Below are 24,458 nucleotides of genomic sequence, written 5' to 3' on the forward strand. Positions count from 1 at the left end.
AAGAGCAATAGCAGCTCAAAAGCTTGTTAGTCTGACCTTTTAAGTTCTCACCTTGCTGCAGCAATCTCAAGGTGTACAATGGAGCCGACTCCATTTGGCAGCAGTTGTCCCCTTGATGCACCCATTTTTTGGGGTTTTGCACCAACAGTGCCCTCTTTGATGACATGTGAACATGATGAGGTGCCTTGCAGGGTCGCCTTCAGTAGAGAAATGGGATAAAGTGACCTCTGGGGTAACTGTCAATCAGACAAAACAAAAAACAGCTCTATAGGTTATCATTCTATGTGAGATATCTTCTGTTCAAGAGTGCCCTGACTCCAGAAAATGCACAATAGTTTCCTCCAAGCTGCCCTTCCAGTGGAGAAAACACTATCTAAGGTCTTCTAGGACACCCTTTCATCAGAGAAAACATAAACTACACTCATGAGAGCCATTGCAATGGCATCCCAACATCACTTCATTGGAAACCAGACTACAAAGTGTCCTCTCAAGAGCCATGTCAGTGGAGAAAATGTGACAGAATGCCCTTCATGTGGAGAAAACACAATACAATATCTTCTGGGATGTCCGTCTGTTTGAAGAAGCATGAAGTGCCCTCTCATGAGCGATTTCAGGAGACAAAATGTCTAAAACAATTCCCTTCCAGTGGAGAAAACACACCATCAATATTTCTAAACGCCTTCTACTGGAGAAAACACAACATAATGTCTCTTTTGAGACCCTCCTATTGGAGAAAACATGACAAAGTACCCTCTCGAGAGCCATCCCAGTGGAAAAAGCAATACAACATCATGTCTTTTGTGATGCACTGCCATCAGAGAAAACATTATAAAGTATTCTCTTTAGGAGAGAACATTTAGCCAAGTGCCTCTTCCCTGTTTTGCAATGTCCAGTCTAGCGAGTTGATAAAAGCCTCAAAAATAATATCAAAAAAAAGGAACGGTAGCTTTAAGTACTTTTTTTCAACCACATGGGGGCAGCAGGAATATGGTTGAAACTTGGTTGTCATGTCATCCATTGCTAGTAAATAAATACTGATAATAGCAGCTTTACATTGAGTTGTTTATCAGTTGGATCCTTTAAAGGCAGACTCAGTGTGTGTTAACAGGTTGACAAGGCTTGTTGACTTTAATTGAAAGCTTAAATACAGCCTTCAGTTTACATGTAACCACTGCAGCCCAAATGTATGAAATTAAACTCACGCACTGTTGGAAAGCATCTCCATTATACTGCAAATACACGGTGTTGTGACATTTATCTCCACCTCTAAAAGACACCTGCTTCTGTCCTCAGTTGATGTGAATAAGACTCATTGTCTGAGGATCTCCAGTTCATCGTGCAGCACTCTGTCTCCACTCCCTCTCTTTCTGTACTGAGTGTTCCTTTTGCTCCGGGGCCTTCTGGTCTCTCAATCAAACGCAAACACAATCACACACTCTCCATCTTTTCCCAATTTCCTCCAGTACAATGCGCCTCCCTCGCTTCTCCGTCCTCTTTCTCTCCGGCGTGCTTTTCTGCCGAAGTCATCTCTGTTTCTCCCGGAGTGACACAAACACATCGTTTCCAATTTACAGAGGAGTAAAAGTGGAAAAAGTGGATGTCAGGGAAACATATCACTGCACTCAAACTGATATAGATCACCCAATACAGTGATGACTCAGCAATAAAAGATAAAGTCGATGTGGTAGTGTGTGGAGAGGGAAGCAGATATGAAGACACAGGAAGTGAGCGGCGAATCTTGCGGTTTAGTCATATTTTCTGTCCTACTTTTTTTGTTTTCCTGGCCCACTTCCTCTTTAATTTATGTCTTATGTGGCCACCTTGCTCTCATTTTACTTTTAAGGTTCCTCTGATTGCTCTAACACACACCCCTGAGGTACTTTTGGAACAAGCAAAAGCATCAAGTGAAACTCTGGCAGCTCGTCGTGGATTTCCGGGAACACAATCCTGCTCAGTGTCACCATAAATCTTTTAGCTTATTTAGCTCCCAGAGAAAGTTTCTAATGCAGTCGCCTACCTGTCTCTATCTGTAAGTGTGTGTGTGTGTGTGTGTGTGTGTTGCATTGGTTTATCTGCACTGCTTTAGGGTGATTAAGCTCACCCATCCCCGACATCCCCATACGCCCATGCACGCTCGATACGCTGATGACAATGAGGTTTACATATTTGGATAGGGGAAGCAAAAAATAACACAAAAGTGACACATGGTGGGATTTAGATCCATTAAAGTCAGATTTATCGGCTAAGAGGGCGACGTTTGGAGGTAAAAAAAAAATCTGCAGAGTTTGCATTAGTGTCAGAAGTGGATTCTGGGAGATATTCAAAGGCACTGAGAGAGGATCTGAGCTTTCCACATGAGTATAAGCAGATGGAAGCAGATTTTCTTTTGTAGAAACACTCCATTAGCTGACTGAACGAGTCGTATTTTTAGGAGCATATTTACATTTGAGGCAACACTTCATCCCGTCTACCACAGCTGAGTCAGAGGAACATTTCTGCTGCTACTAGGTGGCCTGTGTGGAGTTTGGATTGGATGGAGACCACCTTCTCTCTGTATTTCAATGCAAACAGATAAAGTCCTCTTAAAAATGAGCGAAATATCTTGATTTTGGTGACCTCCAGTTTTTAAGATTGCTGTTTTAACATTAAAGTATACTCCAGGGTGTGTTGGTGTGCTACTTTTTGGTGGTATGGATACAAAAATGGCAAAAGTGGAGCAAACTGTGATGCAACTATTAACGGAAACGTTTAAAACAGCTGTGAAAATACAAGTTTATATTTACTAGGGATGTCCTGATCAGCTTTTTTGCCCCCCTCATCCCATTTTTTAATATTGAATATTTGCAGATACCCAGTTCCAGTCCAACACTTGGATCACTGTGAGGCAGGGGCCTTCCTTGAAATCCAATTAAATCAATCAATCAAGCTTTATTTATAGAGAAACCTTTCATCTCTTCCACACTCAGTAAATCTGAATGCATTGGCTTACTGTATATCTGAAAACTCATCAACTCAATGTTCCTCAGCTCGGTTGGTTTAGGGCAGAGATTAACTTTGTGTTTTTTAGTTGGGTAGGGGGGTTGAGGGAGTGTTCAATCAAAACAAAAAAAAATAGAAAGCCTGGGAAAAACAAGCGGGGTGATTGACAGATGATCAAGTTGACAGGCGGGCGGCCGGTTTCGGCTCAGAGAGATTTATTCTGGTTGGCAGCATGGACACTGTGGATGAGAGTTAACCCCTTTGTGTCCAAATCTGACACACACACACACTGACTGACAGCTTAATGCATGTAAATCCCTGTGATGCTGCTGTTGTTCCCTTGCTTACATATACCGAAGATTGCGTGCATGTGATGCTTGAACTTGTATTTTAAATGTTGCTGATGTGCGATTGGTGTGTTTCTTCCTGCTCCTTTAAGAGGTTTATTTTTATCTCTTCGTATGATAGCTGCAGTAGCGTTACTTTCCTCTCAGGGTAGACCTTCTTTTGCTTTTGTGTGTCATGGCCGTATTAAGGCCATCCATTAAGCTCCTAGTGTCATGAAAGAGCACACACAAAAACGCACAAATCCCAGCATCTTTGTGTGGTTATACCGCCGCTGTTAATTCAATACTCCCTCTGGGGGAAGCTCCTTTTAATCCTCTGTGTAGCTTCAGAACCTGGGTTTGTTTACCCTGCTGTAAAAAGTGATTTAAGGTAACGCCGATTTGCATTAAAGCTCCTTTAAGGTGTTGATTCATTCCTCAGAAGTTGTGGGTTTTGTAGTTTTTCTGATGCCAGTTTTTGGAGGTATACCTCTCCGCTTCGTTGAACTTTCCCACCACTTTCCAAGACTCGCCAGACATCCCAGCATCCGTCGAGTCAGACCTCAAACTGAGCCAGAGAACAGTTTAGAACGGGACAGTGAAGACGCAGCATCAGAGCAGCTTAAGCGCGCTCCGTTTGGCAATTCTATGACGGTCTTGGAAGTGAAAGAGACAGCTTGCGCCTGGGCGGGCGGGTGAAAAAAAAAGGGAAAAGAGGGGAAATAAGGGGGAGGGGACTGAGCTGACGTCCTGTCACCTGTTTGCCGGTTCGTTAGCTGAAAGCGCTACTTCTACTGCTTCTTCTTCTTCTACTGCTGCTCCGGATTCGTGCTCTCACAGGGGAAAAGCTTTTGATGCCTAATTTGCCGCTCGGCCGAGTTTGCGCATGGCTTGGTGCTCAGTGGAGTGGCTGTCCCAGTCACATCCTCTCCTAGAGTAGGATCCTCGGTCGGCTTCAGACTCAGTCGGGGGGCAGGATGAGGAGGCAGTACAGGGATGAGGGGTATCACCCCCGCTCGGAGGTATGTGGACCCTGAAGGCGCCGCCACAAAACTCCTGAGGGTTTCTTGGATAGTTGGGATGAAATCTTGCTTTTCTTTGCTGAATCAAAGACTTCTTCCTCATCCCACTTTACAACTTTCTTCTGAATTTTCTGGGTGTAGCGCCTGAGGTTGTCTTGCAAGCAGAGGAGCCTTCATGGAGATATCTTTCCCAGCTCTCTTCAGTTTCTGTGCTTCCTTCTTTTTATTACTTCAGCTTTGTTTCTCATCCTTCCTCCTCTTGTGCTTTGTGTTCCCGCTACAGCAAGCCCTGGACACCAATCTGAGCAACTTGATCAAGAGGAACAACGAGCTGGAGTCGCTGATGGGGAAGCTGATCCAGACTTGTCAACATGTGGAGGTGAGTCAGTCTAACGTTCCTCTGGGGTCACCACTGACCTATTAACTGGCGACCTGCTTTCTGGATAGTCTAACGCCTCTGGACATACATAATGAAAATTAGATGAGTTGTGTTTTCTGCATTTTTTAACATATTACAAAAACAGCATCCAAACTAATCTAATTTAAAACTTTATTTTCTGTATTTATATTAAAATTAAAAAAGGGATTGAGCAACTTACAAGTTACTTGTTTCATGACTTAAGATTGCATTGTCAATATAATGTTAGAAATCATATAAAGTCCAGGAGCACCTTTTTATTTTGTATTAGAATAAGATTTTGTTAGATTTTTGAAAAGAAAACATCAAAAATATTCCTTTAATATTTTTATAATTAAAGTGCAATTTGGAAAAATGCACAAAATAACTTTTTTCAAGACTTAAGTGTTCATTAGCTTAGCATGTTGCTAAGTTTAGCAGCTAACGAAAAACAGACGTCTTGAAAAAAGTTATTTTGTACGTTTTTCTCAATAACACTTAGAATAAAAATATTTAAAGGAATATTTTTTATTGTTTCTTTTAAAGGTTTTTCACCAAAAAGTATTCTAATATTTAAAAAAAATGGCGCTCCTGGACTTTATATGTTTCTGACATTATATTGACAAAGTGAGTTAGCATTAATTAAAGTGTAATTGTAATTTGGAGATGTATTTTTATTCCTTTAAAGTCAAACTAAACATGACTTTGCTCTTTCAATAAGGCAAGGATGTACTAAGTTCTCATGCAATGATAATGTTAAGAGCTAATTTTAAGGTATACAAAAATTCCCAGTACACCTTTTCACATTTTTTAGTAGTAGAATCTGTTAAAACTGCTTTAGAACAATTTCCATGTATACAAACACTGTTATTCATGTAAAACTGGCGTGTGTCCTCCTGCAATTACTCAACATCTGCTCCTCTCTTCATGTTTACCATTAAATTAATAACTGTGTGTGAACGTGTGTGTGTGTTTTTGCACACTGAGGGCAATTCTGCGCTAAGCCTGCCTGTTCATCTAACGCTTGGCCTGCTAAGAAGCTTTAAATAAAGCAACGCCACGGGGTTAAAAGGCTGCGACATCTTGCTTTGGAAATAATGGAGAGCAGCCTCCCCTGGCTGGCAAACCTTCACAAACTGCAAGGAAAGAGGATTGTGATTTACTTAGGAGATTTATTTTGTATTTATTTATTTATTTATTTATTTATTGCCAGAGTGCTGAGTGTGTGTGTGAGAGTCGTGTTGCTATCACGCAATGATGTTTGCCAGGAGCTTAGCTGGAGGGGAAATTGTGATGATGCAGGAATTCTAAACAGGAAAGGAACGCTCAACCTCTTCGATCCTCTTTAATAATCAGAAAAGGAGCAAAAAGAGGCAAACAGTGCACTTAATAAGTCATAAATAAATCAACCAAGGAGGAAAAGAATGCTTCACATGTTTCCCCCAGTGCATTATGGTCACATCTTCACCTCCAGAGCAATGAAAAAGCACAAGGAGTGAGAAAAGTTGAGCTGCACACGAAAAGAAGCAGAGCTCCATGAAAACATACGTACACGAAGCAAAAAGTGACAGTCCTAAAAGAAAAAAAAAAGAGGTCATGCAGGAAAAAGCACTACACCGGTGTTCTATGAATATTTCACATCAGATTAATCTACTCTGGAGCTTTTAAGGAGATGCCTCCTGGGGTTTTCTGACACACTCGAAGCACCAGGAGTCGTCAAGATGCTTTAAGAACATCAGAAAACTAACACAACGTACGCTTGCTCTTCAAATTCAAAGCAGCATACATGGCACACTCCTTTAGCTGTGTGCTGAGTGGCGAATGGTCCTCTCGAAAGGACTCCAGTTCCCCTGAAAACACTCTCTTTGATGTGGCTTAACTGTGCCAACAATTTAATGCAATTAAGTGCACCACATTAAGTCAGATTCCTGCTCTGTGTTTCAGCTGGAACTTTGTCAAACTGAAGGAATAAGATGCTCACTGATGGGATTCTCCTTTTTTTTTGGTGTACCAAAATTAATACACAGTGTTGTGACCTGCCTCATAAAGTTTGACACCACCTCCCTTGCAGAAAGTTGAAGCTTTCTAAAAGTTTGCACATCCCCCAGGATTGAGTCATTTCTGTATGCACGCCTGTGTGTGTGTGAGCGTGTGTGTGTGTGTTTTCTGTGCTAAATGAGTCACTTAGTGTCCCTGCCAGGGTACAATCTGTCAGTCTGATCACAGGCTCCAGAGGCCTCTGCCCACAGTCATTAGATGTTCCACATCTTTCCATGCCTTATGTACTCTGGTCACAGACTCTGTGTGTGTGTTTGTGTGTGTTTGTGTGTGTTTGGGCGCATTTCAGTTTATCACAGTTTTACAATGTTAACCCTTTACTCATGGATTCATCCTAAAACAACCGAGTCCGAAAAAGTATGATCACTGTGCAACATGCAGACAGATTGTGATGGTTTGAGTGCAAAGACCGGTTTCAAGATAGTCCCGACGGGGCCATGTTTACCGTTTTGTCCCACCATCTCTCCTCTCCAGCACTCGGTAAACATTTGGGAACAGAGGAGACCAGGCTCTGGAGTTCTGAAAGTAAATGTTGACCCATGCTGGCCTGGTGTAGTCAGCCGCTCGACACTTCAGGGTCTCTTTTGTCATATTTTCTAAGTCAATATGAGCCAAATGTTGGGGCTGCAGGTAGGCCAGTTTGAGCTCATGCATTGACTTCCACTACAGAGTCATGCCTGTTTTTAATGCATTGACTTCCACTACAGAGTCAGGTCTGTTTTTAATGCAGTGACTTCCACTACAGAGTCATGCCTGTTTTTAATGCATTGACTTCCACTACAGAGTCATGTCTGTTTTTAATGCAGTGACTTCCACTACAGAGTCATGCCTGTTTTTAATGCATTGACTTCCACTACAGAGTCATGTCTGTTTTTAATGCAGTGACTTCCACTACAGAGTCATACAACTTTTTCAGGCTTTGTTGTCCCTGTTACAACTTTTTTGAAACCTGTTCCTGGTTTCAAACTTAAAATTAGCATATTTTGGTCATGAATTATTAATATTTTTCAGTTTCATCATATAATATGTGTTTTCTTTGCACAATTCAATGAGACATATTGTTTAAATTATCATCAAATTAGGTTTTTGTCAACATTTTACACAGCATCCCAGTGTTTTTGGGATTAGGGTTGCTGGTGTGCAGGAATAATGTGTGTGTGTGTGTGACGTTGCAAGGTTGTGGGCGGTTTTCAGGTCAGATGAGCAACATTTCAACTTGAGACCTTTATTCGCATTGAGTTTTTGATATTTACAGCCCCAAAATGTCAGAAACAGCGAATCAGAGCCTCGAGAAAACTCAACAACGACTACAGCCGGAGCAAAACCTCAAACTTTCATTACTGCAGTTCAAGTTTGAATAGTTTCTTTGTGGTCGGAAACAACTGCTGACCCAAATGGAGCATTAAAAAAACGACTGAAACAGTCAAAATCTGCAGAATAAAAAGCACTTCATCATGTGTCTTCAGGCTTTATATTCAGAGACGCTTCAACCCTAAAACCCTATTGTTTACATCTGTGCAAGTATTCTAATTGGAGCACAAAACACCACATAAAAAAAGTTTTTCATAAAGTAAGCAGTTAAATCTCCCCAAGCTGTCACAGTGATGTCAAAGAAGCTAATTAGCAGTGTTACAAAGACAGATGCACCCGTTTACTGCAGCTCCTCTGTTCGACAGCACTAAAGCGTTCAGATTAGCATGTCGGGCATAAGCCACAGGATATAATCCAGGTGGCAAATTGTGCCTGTTGGCAACTCCTCTGCAGAAAAATCACATAAAGACTGCGAGTTGGAGAAATCAAGGAAGTTCTTTCCGCCGTGTTGGGATCTGAGCGAACGACTCCCTATGATGTCGTTAATAAAACACCTGTCAACATGTGTGTGTTGAAGAGAGTGTGTGAATAACTGCAATCTCCTCTTGGCTTGGCAACACTCACACTGGATTTCCTCTTTCATTGCTCCCCTGTGCTATCGCTCCGCCGCAGAAAGAGAACACTTCACAAGGTGCTGAAAGGGCCGCTAGGAAGTGACCACAATGAGGAATTAGACATTATGCAACGACCTGAGAGATCAGAATTAGACTTGAACAACTTTTAGAGCCGGTTCAAGCTTCCAACTGGAGTAAGATTGGAGTTGGACGCCATTTTTCCTCTTAGGATGCTCTAACCTGAACAACTAGGAGTGCAATCAACAGCATGAGCAGCACTTTACCAAACAGTTAACAGTTAGTGAACCGGTCCTGAGGAAAGTTAGTGAACCGGTCCTGAGGATAGTTAGTGAACCGGTCCTGAGGAAAGTTAGTGAACCGGTCCTGAGGAAAGTTAGTGAACCGGTCCTGGGGAAGGTTAGTGAACCGGTCCTGGGGAAAGTTAGTGAACCGGTCCTGGGGAAAGTTAGTGAACCTGTCCTGGGAAGAGTCAGTGAACCGGTCCTGAGGATAGTTAGTGAACCTGTCCTGGGGAAAGTTAGTGAACCGGTCCTGGGGAAAGTTAGTGAACCAGTCCTGGGGAAAGTTAGTGAACCGGTCCTGGGGAAAGTTAGTGAACCAGTCCTGGGGAAAGTTAGTGAACCAGTCCTGGGGAAAGTTAGTGAACCGGTCCTGAGGATAGTTAGTGAACCTGTCCTGGGGAAAGTTAGTGAACCAGTCCTGGGGAAAGTTAGTGAACCGGTCCTGGGGAAAGTTAATGAACCAGTCCTGGGGAAGTTAGTGAACCAGTCCTGGGGAAGTTAGTGAACCGGTCCTGGGGAAGTTAGTGAACCAGTCCTGGGGAAGTTAGTGAACCGGTCCTGGGGAAGTTAGTGAACAAGTCCTGGGAAAAGTTAGTGAACCAGTCCTGGGGAAAGTTAGTGAACCAGTCCTGGGGAAGTTAGTGAACCGGTCCTGGGGAAAGTTAGTGAACCAGTCCTGGGGAAAGTTAGTGAACCAGTCCTGAGGAAAGTTAGAGAACCGGTCCTAGTGAGTTCTAATATTTGTACATAGTTTTAGTATTTACATATTGTCTGAAATATCCCAGGTAGAACGTTTTTGTTGATTTGGGTTACCAGAGGCTTTAAGACTAATTTCAGTGGCTCAATAGCAGTTGCTATAGAAGCTACTTTAAAAACTTCCTGGCTAGTTTAAGTATCTTTCCCTACCTCATCTTACAACATTAGCTTATTTCTACCTTGTTATGACTCCAGCTGTCTCTTCCTTAAAGTTCACAATGTTCATTTCTATTGTATGACTTTTAATGAATCCATGCAGAGCACAAATTCATCTCTTAAAGTAAAATATTCATTAAAATAGTGGAGGGTTGTTCTGGAGCACTTCAAAAAGCCTTACTTCAAACTCTAACCCTCGGGTCTGGTTCTTCAGCATATCTCTGAGTGTCATGTCTGCTTTCTAACAGCCACAGGGCTTCCTGCTGATTTCACTTGTCAGTCAGCACTCGAGCCAGCAGGAGGCAAAGTGCCTGAATATGCCTCATCTTCCTCGAGTGTCTGCCTGAGACAGGAGGGGACGTCTGATGGATGAAAATGACATCCTGTCCCTCAGCCGACACGATGCGGAGCTCTTAAACATATATCCCTGCATGTCCTCCACCCCCAGCATCCATCCATCCATCTCTTTGTTCATCACACCCTCTCTTTGAATTGGTTCTCAGGTGAACGCATCCCGTCAGGAGGGCAAGCTCATGGAGGAGTGTGATCTCCTGATTGAAATCATTCAGCAGAGGAGGCAGATCATTGGCAGCAAGATCAAGGAGGGGAAGGTGAGTTGAGCACTCGAAGGGGTGAGGAGCATGACAGGAGATACCATCTACTTTCCTTCAATGGGTTTTATCCTCATCTTTCACTCTGAATCCTTACACCGCTGAAAAATTCAGATCCAGGCTTTTTTTTTCAAGCTAGCTGTGGGAGCATGTTTACCTTGTGTTCTTCAAAAACAGTGGAATGATCCTTTATTAATGCCAAATGCTAATTAAAGCATGTTGATGTTGCTATTGATCCGAATCACACCTAATGTAAATGTTGACAGGATTTTGATGATCTGTATTTTCACTGATGTTATTGCTAACATTGATGGAGCTACCCCCAAAAATGTCTAACTAAATATAGTAAGTAAAAAAAGTTCTGTATTCCATTAAATATAAAAGGATGTGTCACACTACTCTCAGCTCTGTGACTTGATCCGAGCCCGGTGAACAGACGGCCAACTGCTCATCTTCCTAAATTGCAGACCCTTTGACACATTCTCTGAACAGACGGCGAAAACACTCTGACTGGCCAAAACCAGATCCCGGAGCATATGGGAGGGCACTCCTCGTTCTCTTATCCCAGATGATTTCTTCTAAAGCTGAGTCTAATGAGAGCAGGGACATACTAGGAGCATATCATGTTGGATTTAGCTTCTAGGATGCATCAGAGGAATTATTTTTCAACACATTTACAGAAATCATTATCATTAAAAACCAGAATGCTATTTTCTCAGAACAAGTTCAGTCTGCTTTGTGCTTTTACTTTTAAACACGAGGATGACATGCACATTTCAAAGAGATTGAGACTGAGATTACATTGTTTAGGGTTCTGTACAAGCTGAACTGCTGATGAAATATACTTCGACCTCAATCCAGCCACTGACCTCAATCTGTCTGCTAAAATCTCGGCTCACACTGTAGGGGAGAGGGAATGAAACTGAAAGGGGGAACGGGAAGAAAGTAAATCCAGATTTCCTTGCAGTAGAATCACTGAGATGCTGAGAAATAAGGTTTAAAGACAAACATGGGAGGAGCTTATTGATGTTGTTCGATCATTTCTGTCATGCCAGTGGACTTCTCTATCAGATTACTCTCTTTTAAAGGAAGTAAGCTTTTGTAGTTGTTGTATAATCATGCAAATACTTTATCTATTAAGAATAAAACAAGTGGTAACCAGAATCCACATTAGCCTTTTAGCTATGTCATATAGGGTCTGATGCATGGAGTAGAAAACATCCAAATAGTTTAAAACTTGTTTGAATCCAAATTTCCAGAACTGTCATTGACTTTCTGTGACTTTCTTGATATTGAGTTTGAACAAATCAGCTTCACTTTCCTGTATCATGAAGCTACTGGAAGCCCAAACTCTACGTTAGCATTTTAGCTTTGCCATCTTATGAACTAGAAAGTGTCAGAACATGTTTCAAACAAAATTCAAAAATGGTCTGATCTGTTTTATTTAACATTCTTGATATTGGGTTTGAATTAGGCATGTAGAAAAAATCTTGGAAAAGCTACGTTTGGGCTTTTTACGGCTAGCATTAGCATTTTCTTTGATTGGTTATTGATGGATGTTGGTGTTAATTGCAATTTCCTGTCCTCTTTCTGGCAATGGGAGTTTCATATGGGCGTGTCTAATATAATAATTTTACTTTTTGGTGTTGGTTACAGCAGAAGGAGTTTGGTTACAGATCAATTAGCGCATTAGCTAACGCCATAGAGCCTCCATTTAGCATTCTTAGCTGCGATAGCTGTTAGCTTATTGGAGCATGTTAATTGTAACTGCTAAAATGTAAAGCAAGGCAATAGGTAACTCATGACTCAGCAATTATTTTCATTAAAGGAGACTGTGACTCAGGCAACTTATATGTTGTGCATACATGCTAGGGAGATGTCAATCACACCCTGATAAGCCACGCCCCCAACGTTTTGAGAAATGGTAAAAACAGCTGTTTTTATTTCTGTGGATGCTAATTAAGACATAACATGTTATCAGAAATGATTTTTTCTTGTTGTTCCATGCCATTAGAAAATAAATGTAAAAGAAGCATGTCTTAAGAAGTTACTGTGTGCACCAGCCAACCCTTCATTTCACCTTTTCCTGAACAAATGACTGAAATGTTGACATCTTCTCCCTTTAACTGATCGATTTCTTCCTGTCAGCTCTGATAAAGTTCACTCCTTACAATCTGTTGTTGAGGGCACGTTCATGCATTCACGCTCCGATCATTTCTCATGCTTTCCAGACACAAAGGATGCGTAAGCTCGCCCAGCAGATCTCCAACTGCAAGCAATGCATCGAGAGGTCCTCTGCCCTCATCACACAGGCCGATCAGACGCTGAAAGAAACGGATCACGCACGCTTCCTGCAGACCGCCAAGAGCATCAACGAGAGGTCAGACGGCCCACGCCGGCCCACACATGTCAGAATCATTCAGCGAGGGGAAACTTAAGTCTAGCTTTAGGGAAAGGGCAAAGAGTGCATGCAAATGTATTCAGAAACAATTTGAGAAGTTTTTACTCCACTTCCCCGACAGCGGAAAGAAATCAGCTCGTATTAACATGAATCTTATTCCACTCGCTCCGTATGCTTCTTGACTTTTTGATTTGACAAACAAAGAGAAAAACCTGGCGTCCCATATGTGCATGCTCAAAAAACAAAGCCACAAGAGTGATAGGAATTGAAATGATTTATCTGAGCAGTTTTATGTGCCTCTTGGCCTTTTATTCTAGCAGAAATCTTTTATTTGGAGACATAGAGCATTAAACCTCTTCTGTCTTGACTGGTGTTGATCTAGGGTTTCAATGGCGACTGCTTCTACACAAGTACTGATCCCTGAGATAACCCTGACGGACACCTTCGACACTTTCGCTCTGGACTTCGCCAGAGAGAAGAAGTTGTTGGAGAATCTGGATTACCTCACAGGTATGATTTGTGGTTCACATAGACCTTAGTTTATTGAGTTGACTTTATTACAGAAGAGTTTATGGTATTATGGAGTATTGGGGATGAAAAAAATAGGAGCGATAGAGGTAGTCCTCATCGCAGAGGTTGCCGGTTCGATTCCTGGCCGGTCAACCATCTCCCACATGTCTTCCCGCACCCTCCACTCCCCACATTTCCTGCCTCTCTTCCACTGTCCTGTCAATAAAGGTGAAAAAGCTCAAAAATACCACTTAAAAAAAAAAAAGGGAGTAATTCTTTTTCTAGTATGAACAAGCAAAAGTAAAAATGTTGATAATAAAGTGGAAATTTCAAGAATAAGTTGAAGCATTAAGGTCAAAATGTCCCAAAAAAGAGGTCCAAACTACATTTTTCTCAATATAAACACAACAACCACTGGAAAGGGGGGCGCTAATGAGCCTTAAACACTAGTTGCCACCCAACATTAGACAGAAGAAGAAGACAGCCAATCATGTCGCATGGTGAGAGGTAGGCGTGGCTTACAGACATTCAGGGTGTGGGTAAAGGAAAAGCACTGAGACAACTTCAGCTGTGCATTTCTAACACGTCTAATGTCCACCGTAGGACAACTGAACACTGAATAACCGTGGTGCATTCAATGCACTGTGGGAAACAAGAGCACTCTACTAAACTGATACATCTTTGTTGTCAATTCAGATCAAATTATGTGAGAAAAATAAGAATCTAAAAACCTCATTTAACATTAAAGACCTGCTTCCTGTTAGCACCGTCAGAAATGATGGATTCAAGAAGCTCATCAGAAAACTAAATCCAGATACAAACTAACAAACTGTCTTTAACTTTCACTCAGGAGCAGAAATCTTTTTTAATATCAGCCAGCACTAGTTAGAATGACTGGAAGGAAGTTGAATTTCCAAAAATTAGCATGAGGTTTGTTAGTTTTGCACAAAATTAACCAACACAAATGTCCTTCAGAGGGCTACTTTTATGAATAATAAAACAGGTTTGTGTTTTTCTTACTCTGCATTACTGTGATGTTCTGAAACATTCACAAACAAACCAAATATCTCTGTTTTGTCTGCCCTCCAGTCTCGTCCTTTAATTCATCCCCACACTGACCATGAAACTAAACATTACCTCTAATTATGATTCCAGTCCAGCCTTAAAATCAGATTTTTTCTGTGCACCCGTTTGAAGTCTCCACTCTTCAATCACTGGCGTTTGAAGTAACAGAGCCCCAGTCTATTAACTCCAAAATTAATTTTCCAACATTAATTCCTGATGTCCCATTTGCGAGGCGCCGTGGAAATGTCACCGCATGAATTACGAGCACGCCGGGGACAAAAAAAAAACAAGGCATCATGTGTAGTGGAATCGAAGGTCTGTGAAAATGGCTGGCTCGTATTTATTCTCCCGCGATGCATGAGGGCTTCGCTGGAGGGCCTTTTCACTAAGTGAATCAGCCTGAATCACTCCACTATGTGCAGCCACTCATGACAGAAGGAGAGGAAGAGGCAGAGAATGACAGACACTGAAAGAGATACGAAGTGGCTTTACAATCAATTCCAGCTCTGGCTTTGTGTCTTTATTTCGTACCTCAGCCCTCCTCTTCCTTCATGTGAAAGCAGCGTGTTTATTTATGATGCTATATCTCAATAAGTGCACATGAATCAATACACGAGTGTACGCACTCCAATCCAGCATCTCTGGTTATATAACAACTCACATTAGTTACTGCTTAAAAGGGTTGTGTTATTTACCCTTCCCGCTGTGTTAATGTGTTTATCTGAATATTTCATTACTCCAATTCCACATTGCTTTTAATGCTCAATCTACCGATCTACCGGAAGGAACATCTTAAATCCTGTGTGTAACAAGGCTTTTACACACAATCTCACTTTAACAAGGTTAAACGGGGCGACTGTGCGCTCTAATAAGAGACAACCCTTTGAGTGTGTTGTGTTTTGGGGATGATATCTGCAGGACGACACAGATTGTGTGATGACTTTCTGCTTTTGCACACTCTGCAGCTCCGGGCGCTCCGTGCATAAGAGAAGAGTTGTGCACGGCGTCCTACGACACGATCGCCGTGCACTGGACGTCCGATGATGAATTCACAGTGGTGTCCTATGAGCTGCAGTACGCCATCTTCACCGGGCAGTCCAACATTGCAAGTAAGTATGTGTTGCTGGAATGGAGGGACTGAGTCAGATAATCTACCCTACCTTAAACCAGTTTGAGTCCAATGTCAGAGAGTAGGTACTACATTTTTTGGGACTTGCATCGAGCATTTACTGCATGTCCTCCCCCACTCTCCACTCCCCCTCATTTCCTGTCTCTCTTCAACTGTAATAACCTTTAGAGCAGAAATAAACATGCTGGTACAAAAATGGCTCATTGCTACTAAAGATATTAAGGTGATAAGTTTTGCATAATTAGGTGTTATTAGGGGCGTGGCTGACATCACATAACATGACTAACTGGCTCTAATACACCTCTTTACCTCAAGCTGGGTTGACCGAAAGTTGAGTTGAGTGAGCATTTCTGACCCACCATTGGGCTTTGAATTGTCTCTGCAGAAACCAATGGGTGTGGTCATAGCCATGGTTTGTAGGCGATATAGAGGCATGAGTATTAACTGTTACATAACCAGCTTGAATCTCCTCACAGGAGCTTGCATCAAAAAAAGTGTCATGGGCATGACCACCACATTCAAAAACACTAGCTTGGTCCTACTTCTTCAATTGTAATAATCTGACTAGTTAGACTGCATTTATTAAAAGCGAATTAATTCTCAGAGCTGACATCAACCATGACTTGTGGCCACCAGCTCCCCTAAGGCAGCTGGGAGTTGTAGTGTTTGACTTTAAGGCTGAGACAGCGGTGGAAAGAGGAACCTCCTGAAGTGAAGCCTCTGGCCTTTATGCTGCTATCGCTCCAAACATCAATCACTGTACCCTCTGAAGAAGAAGAAGATGGAAAGATGAGCCGAGAATTCATGTTGCGTTCAGAGCCGTCTGTAAAAGACGGCTCTTCAGCGACTTCATACGTCTATACATGGAAGACGTTTAGGTTCTCAGAGGCAGTGTAGGAGTGAGACGTCGTATTAGCAGAGATGAAAGCCGTAAAATGAATCCCAGGCACACGCCGAGTGACTCAGTGTCGTGTAGAACGACTGCAGACGTACAGTACACGCCGACTTACACACTCTTACACACGGGGCCTCGAAAATCACAGGCACACTCCAGTGAGCAACAACTACAAGGGAGGAAAATGGGGTCAGGGCATCTGAAGACGAGCTCCCCTGTTCCCTTTCAATCAAACTGTCTTTCCTTCTCTCTCTTCTAGATTCAAATAGATTTACCTCACAACCTTTCTTTCCCCTTATACCTCCTCTTCTTCACTTTCTCCACATCAACCCTGTTGTTGTGTCTTCCCACAGTTTAAAAGCACCAACACTCATTAAACTAACGTGACAACCACTTGTTGTTTCACATCCCTGTCTCCTTCTCTTCATTAAATCCCCATGATTTCTCTCACCTCCTTGTTTTCACATCCGATAATGTTAAGAGGTGTTGCTGTTGGCATCCGAGCCACGTGCCGGCGAACTCCCTCCGGAGCCGTTGAGATGAATCACTGTGCAGGAAGTTGCAGCCTTGTAATGTTAATGTAATAAAAAACATAAACAGTATCCTTAGCTCTGTGTGTAATGGGTCGGTACAGCCGTCTGAATGGATGTCCTGTGGGAAATATGTGTTTAAATGATAGCGCCTGATTAAATTTCTCTTTTGTTCCTGCACTTTTATTTGACGAGGCTTGTAGTCTTGTGCATATCAAACAGAGAGAGCTGTGTTATCCTTAACTCAGATATACTTAGATACAACGACCACACTCATAACATATGCAACTAACAAATGAACCCTCCTTTATCGCATCATTCAAACATGAGGAAACTGAAGCTCTAAAAAGGGACCTAGTGCACACACAATAATGAACTTGTTCCCATAAGATATTGTCTTGTGTGCATAAGATAAAAACAAATCAATATTTTGATATTGTGTGCACAAGATCATTATGTTGCATGCATGCTCACATGACTTCCACAAAATAAACATACTGCACAAACAATGTTACTTGTGCACATGATGATAACCTGTTCACACAAGATATCTACTTGTGCACGCAATGTAAAGACCTGTGCAAAAAGATGGTATGACTTAATCCTACAAGATATATGTATGCTGTATGCACAAGATAAGTATGTAGTTCCCATAAGATAATTGTATTGTGTGCATAAAATAACTTTTTATAGCATTAGCTCCATTGGTGTCAAAAGTAGAGTAAGTGTGGTAGCTAGTTTCCCTGTTAGCTCGGTTAATAACTCATTTTTTGACAGCTTAATATTATGCACCACTTTTGCTCTATTGAAACCCTAAGGAGGATTCTTCTTCTTTCTTTCTTCTGGCACTAGTACCCCAAATTTGCATGCCTCAACATGGCCCAAACTTTACAAATACCTGCTCCATAGTGCCCCCTAATGACTTCAAATTGAAGCCCCTCCTGCTACTTTAACCTACATGCATGCCTTTTTTTTGTTGTTGCATATCTAGACCTACATAAAAGTCTATTACCTTCATATTGGAATCCCAACAGGAAGGGCCTTTTATTTATATTTACACAGGGTGATAAAACACCAGGTTTCCATTATGGTGGATGTTTTTCACTCCTGGTTCGCAAACAAAGAACAGCAGGATTTCAGCAATTTCAAATCCTGCATTGAATATGTACCCACAGACATCAATAATAGGAGGAGCTAAAATGCCTCTACCAAAGTGAAAGACACTAAAGACTGACATGCAAACACCAAGCCAACAGAGCCAGAGAGGTGTGAATGGCATCCCCATTGCGCCTTTTCACGCCCTCTCACCTGAACCTCCAAGGCTCACATGCAACCAAATATCACACCATCATTTTGGACACCTTCACACTCCAAGAAACTTTTAGGTAACTGAAAGAGCCTGCAAATGTGAGTCAATATGATCTACACCAACGTGTTATCCTTCCTCAGCTCCATCATTTAAATATAGTATGACATGTCCATTAGAATGTATTCAGCTACATTAAACAAGTGTGGATTTTGAGTTTCTGGTTGAATTGTCTGACCATTTCCACCCTTGTGTTTTCCCTCCCTCTGTAGGTCTGTGCAACTCGCTGGAGAGCTGGATGATTGTTCCCAACATCAAGCAGAACCACTACACCGTGCACGGTCTGCAGAGCGGCACCAAGTATATCTTTGTCGTCAAGGCCATTAACCAAGCGGGAAGCAGAAGCAGCGAACCGGGGACTCTGAAGACCAACAGTGAGTACAAGACTACTGGAAATGAGCATTCCATGTAGGGTTGACCTTGACCGGAGAGTCACATGTAAACACACACAGAGACCTCGCTTTATTATTTTCTCATGCTCCGCTTGTGCTTCAGATATTTTCCCCACTGGCAAACATGAAATTCAATTAACTGGGAATAAATGAGCTTCTCTGTAAAGAATGTTCCCAGTTATAGATCTCAATACGTCTCACGTTTTAATTTGTTTTTCAATTTCCTCTCTCTTCTCTAAAGGCCAGCCGTTCAAGCTGGACCCCAAATCGGCCCACAAGAAGCTCAAAGTGTCCCACGATAACCTGACGGTGGAGCGGGACGAGACCACGTCCAAGAAAGGCCACAGCCAGGAGCGGTTCACCAGCCAGAGCAGCTACGGCGTGGTGGGAAACGTGTACATCGATAGCGGGCGCCACTACTGGGAGGCTTTGATCGGAGGGAGCACATGGTAAAATTTAAAGGCCACAAATTTACAGAGGTCGCAGGTTTGATTCCAGCCTCGACCATTTACTGCATGTCATCCCCCACCCTCCACTCCCCACATTTCCTGTCTCTCTTCAGCTGTTGTCCATTAAAGGCGAAAATGCCCAAAAATATAACTTTAAAAAGGGAGTATCTGTTCCTTTAAAGGGATGCAAAGGTGCATTAGTGTTTCTTAGATGCATCTGCAACCTATAATTCATTAGAGTGCAGCTGCAATAACAGGACTCTCTGCCCCCCCTCAGGTACGCTGTGGGCATTGCCTACAAATCAGCCCCCAAGCACGAGTGGATCGGCAAGAACTCCGCCTCCTGGGTGCTCTGCCGCTGCAACAACTCCTGGGTGGTCCGCCACAACAGCAAAGAGCTGGCCATCGAGCCGTCGCCCCACTTGCGGCGCGTCGGGGTCCTCCTGGACTACGACGCCGGCTACCTGACCTTCTACGACGCCGTGGGCTCCCAGCACCTGCACACGTTCCACGTCTCCTTCGTGCAGCCCGTGTGCCCCGTGTTCAACGTGTGGAATAAGTGTCTGACCATTCTCACCGGGCTGCCCATCCCAGACCATTTAGAGGGACTGGACCCCCAAGACTGAACGCCACACAGACGAGATTCAATCCGCATTAAATGGTCTTAGTTGTTTTAAAGCTGTGCTGGGTACAAGTTTGGAGAATTGGCATTGTTATGAAAGAGAGCAAATCCTTTTGAATCACTACAACTCCGGTTTTTGAACTTTTTCACAAGTCCACACTCCTCTGCTCCTCTACAGTGACTCAGCAAGTCCTGATAAAAACTGAACGCACCACTGTCTGATAACTCTTTTTCTTCTGTTGTCAAGAAAGTTCAAATGTTTGGGAATAATCTCAAATTCAGGCATGAGGGAAACTAACAGAGGAACAAGGTTTGGTTGATCTTTTATCCTTTTTGAGACTGAAGTCAAAACGTCCAGGATAAGTCAAAGTGTTGGGAATTAAGCCAAAACAGGAGGATTAAGTGGAAAAGGAGAGGGAAATGTCAAGAAATGTTGAGAAAAATGTCACGGATAAGTTGAAGAAAGTTGTATTTTTAGTGTTAGCGCGAGGTTGAAGGAAAAGTAGAACAAAGTCAGAGGATTTGGAGAATTCTGACTTTGTTCTCTGATGCACATTATAAAAGTCTTCCCCTAATCTTCCCCTCAAGCCTGGTATGAATAAACTTCCAGAAATCAAGCGGCAACCTCCAGCCGCCAAAATTGAAGCCAATGAGGAAGTGTTCAAAACTGCAGTTCCTTGAGTGTCCACTAGAGGCTGGCTCCAGAAGTACCGGAAACCACATACACACCCATTCAAAGATAACGTGGCAGTTTCATAGATATTAAGATTACAAGTCTTCCATAGCGAGAGGCACAGCTGACTTGATTGACAGGAGGGAACATTGCAGCTGTTGGCGAGGAGGCTCAAACCCCGCCTCTTTACGTCACACTTGCTCAACAGAAGTAATGTTAAGTTCAACATTTCCAATATGGCTGCCGCCGCCGATTGGCCTCAAAACAGCACTTCAGAAGCAGATGGGTGACGTCAAGGATACTACGTCCATTATTTATACAGTCTATGGTAAAAATGAGTATGTTGCTAGACCAGCTACATCACTGTTTTTAATCCATGCTACAAACACTTACCCAGTGCAGCTTTAAATGCTTAGCTAACTTTTCTAACTGCTCTTAAGTTGTACATTATGATTTCTAAAAACGAATAGGACTTCTGACAGCTGCTCTTGATGGACGCTCTCAAAAGAAGCCAAGACAAATGGACAAAGCTGAGCCGGAGAGTCCGACTGGAAGGCACTTTGGGCAACGAGGAAACAAGCCACCAATCAATTTCTAATTTACACCTTATCAGATCTAGCACTTTGAAGATGCCACACACACTAACTCACACACCTCAACTCTAATCGATCACGGTTGCTGGAAGGAGCGGACTAGACAGATCTACATTTTGTACATTAAACGCACCTCCTCCTTTATCTTCCCCTCGTTTAAGAAGATGGAACCAAAGTAGTCTGTCCAGATGTCTTTACATAAAATTTTACAAATGCTAAAATATTTTTAAAAAGTGAGAGGGAGGAAGGAGCGGGATGCTAATATGAAATGCAGGATTTCCTTAAAGGTAGAGTTCGTTGTTTGCACATTGTTCAGACTCTATTCGTGGTTATGGAGCCTGAAAACTTCCTGGTGCAATTAACATGCATTTCTTCTGGGAACATGTTGTGTTTTTATTTGATTACTGTGTTGTTGCTTTCTTTTTTTGGCAGACAGATATGTTCTGCCATCTTTATTTTATGTGATGCATAATGTGTGAGCTGTGTAGCCCCAGGTTATTCGTAGAGCTACATGTGGACGGCTGTTTTTCTCACTTTTCTATGAAACAAGCATTTGACGATAACGGATAATTTGCTTTTGACAGAGTGTCTTCCCATTTATCTTTAATAACATGAAAACTTCTTGATGATTTTTGAGACAACACAGTCATATGAAGAGCGCTGGCTTTGGACTTGTTGAACATTTATGATGTCAGAATGTCCCTTTACTTCAAATTCTCCCTCACACCTTGACATTTTAAGGGTCAGACTTCCTCAATAAGATTTAGGACAATTCTTTCTCCTATAATCCAGATGTTTTTGTAAGTTACAATGTTTAACCATGACAAAAATGACGCCTGTCAGTGTAAATACAAAGATTTGGTTGCTTTGTTTCACCACCTGGTACACTCAAAAGTCTGAAGACAAATAACAACCTCCTCTTTAACTCTGTGTTTCCCCGGCAATTAATTCAAAGCGTGTGTTCTCATTGTATCTGATATGAATATGTAGTGCTTAATTTAATGTTTCCATTTAACTTTATGACCATGGTGTTACATGTTCTGTCTCTGTGGACATTTTTATGGGAAAAGGATATGAGTGCTTGCACCACTGTTGTTTGAGATATGTCTATGAGAAGGTCAAAAATAAATGTTCCTTTTCACAATAAAAGTTGGCTCTTTTTTTTTTATATATCAGATTAAAGGTGCAGCAGAGTGAGAATGTTAAGTGTCAGTCTCAAAAAAGCAGAGAGGGGTAAATGTCAGGAGTCACTTTTGTCTGGGCTGGACCAACAAAGACATTTTGAGACAACTCATGCAGCTCGGAGTTCAATAAGTTTACTCGGTGGCATTTTGGTTTGTGTAAAGTTAATTTTGCCCTTCAGGAAGAGGATGCACACAGTCAACTTTGAAAGCTATTATATTCAACATTTAAAGCTACTGTATTCAACTTTTGAAGCTACTATTTTCAACATTTAAGGCTATTATATTCATTATTTAATGCTACTATAGTCAAAATTTAAAGCTAGAATTGTCAACTTTTAAAGCTACTATAGTGAATACTTAAAGCTACTGTTGTCAACAATTAAAGCTACTATATTCAACATTTAAAGCTGCTATATTCAACATTTAAAGCTACTATATTCAACATTTAAAGCTACTATATTCAACATTTAAAGCTACTGTATTTAGCATTTAGCAGCTTTAAATGTTGACTATAGTATCTTTAAATGTTGACTATAGTAGCTTTAGATGTTGACTATATGACTTTAAATGTTAAATACAGTAGCTTTAAATGTTGACTATAGTAGCTTTAAATGTTGAATTCAGTAGCTACTTAAAGCTATGACTATAGTAGCTTTAAATGTTGGCTATATGACTTTAAATGTTAAATACAGTAGCTTTAAATGTGGACTATAGTAGCTTTAAAAGTTGACTATATGACATTAAATGTTAAATACAGTAGCTTTAAATGTTGACTATAGTAGCTTTAAATGTTGAATTCAGTAGCTACTTAAAGCTATGACTATAGTAGCTTTAAATGTTTAATATAGAAGCTTTAAATGTTGACTATAGTAGCTTTAAATGTTGAATATAGTAGCTTTAAATGTTGAATATAGAAGCTTTACATGTTGACTATAGTAGCTTTAAATGTTGACTATAGTAGCTTTAAATGTTGAATATAGTAGCTTTAAATGTTGAATATAGAAGCTTTACATGTTGACTATAGTAGCTTTAAATGTTGACTATAGTAGCTTTAAATGTTGAATATAGTAGCTTTAAATGTTGAATACATTTAAAGCTGCTGTAGTCTCAGTTAAAGCTACTGTAGTGAATGTATGTATGTATTTCCTGAGGAAGAGGAAGCTGTGGAGTTTATCACTCTGACTTCCTTCCTTCCTTCCATCAGGGGCTCTTCCTGATACTCCAGGAGCGATTGTTCTCACACTCTGGACCACAGCTTTCTCCGTGCATGTGGCATTATCTGCAGCTTTGTGTGAGCTGCTCACACGCCTCAGTGGTGTGAGTGGGTAAAATGAGTTTACCCAGCGCTCCACTGAGCAAACAATAAAGAGGACACAGAGGCTGTTTACAGGTCAGCCTGTGTAAATAATGGTGTGGAAGGTGTGTGCTTGTTTGTCTGAATTGCAACCTGTGATACAGAGTGGAAAATAGCATGGTATGACTCCACTGTCAAATGCATTGATAGCAGTCATTTGTGATACTATCTCCAACGCTGCTGAATATATATCATTAATGTGGCATGGAGAAACAGCAGCTCTTACTCACTACTAAAACAGGGTTAAATGCTACTACCACGACTATGACCATAATAATAATAATAATAAAAATAATAATAATATTATACAATAAAACAACTACTACAAATACAACTACTAATAATGAAATACAACAACTACTGCTATTAATAATCTTCTACTATTTATACGAATACTACTTTTTCTGTAAAGCAACTTTGAGTGGCAAAAAAACCCTAAACAAATCCTATGAATTATTACTACTAATACTACTACTACTACTAATAATCTACAACTACTACTAATACTACTACTACTAATAATAATAATCTACAACTACTACTAACACTACTACTACTACTACTAATAATAATCTACAACTACTACTAACACTACTACTACTACTAATAATAATCTACAACTACTACTAACACTTCCAGTAATTTACTGCAACTGCTACTACAACTACTACTACTACTAATAATAATCTACAACTACTACTAACACTACTACTACTACTAATAATCTACAACTACTACTAACACTACTAGTAATTTACTGAAA

General features: G+C 41.3%; 1 protein-coding gene across 1 annotated transcript in view; it reads left to right on the top strand.

Annotated features, from left to right (window-relative positions):
- The window catches only part of LOC117808318 (E3 ubiquitin-protein ligase Midline-1-like), a 46,564-nt gene extending 24,258 nt beyond the window's left edge, over positions 1-22,306 (top strand). Inside the window, exons 3-10 of the mRNA XM_034677996.1 lie at positions 4,611-4,706; positions 10,425-10,532; positions 12,764-12,912; positions 13,316-13,443; positions 15,474-15,617; positions 18,641-18,802; positions 19,062-19,269; positions 19,547-22,306. Of these exons, the coding sequence (XP_034533887.1) occupies positions 4,611-4,706; positions 10,425-10,532; positions 12,764-12,912; positions 13,316-13,443; positions 15,474-15,617; positions 18,641-18,802; positions 19,062-19,269; positions 19,547-19,895 (1,344 nt within the window). The 3' untranslated portion in view covers positions 19,896-22,306. The remainder of the gene's footprint in view (positions 1-4,610; positions 4,707-10,424; positions 10,533-12,763; positions 12,913-13,315; positions 13,444-15,473; positions 15,618-18,640; positions 18,803-19,061; positions 19,270-19,546) is intronic.
- Positions 22,307-24,458: the final 2,152 nt, after the last annotated feature.

The sequence above is a fragment of the Notolabrus celidotus genome, chromosome 24, assembly GCF_009762535.1.
Source record: "Notolabrus celidotus isolate fNotCel1 chromosome 24, fNotCel1.pri, whole genome shotgun sequence".
In the NCBI taxonomy this organism is placed as follows: domain Eukaryota; kingdom Metazoa; phylum Chordata; class Actinopteri; order Labriformes; family Labridae; genus Notolabrus; species Notolabrus celidotus.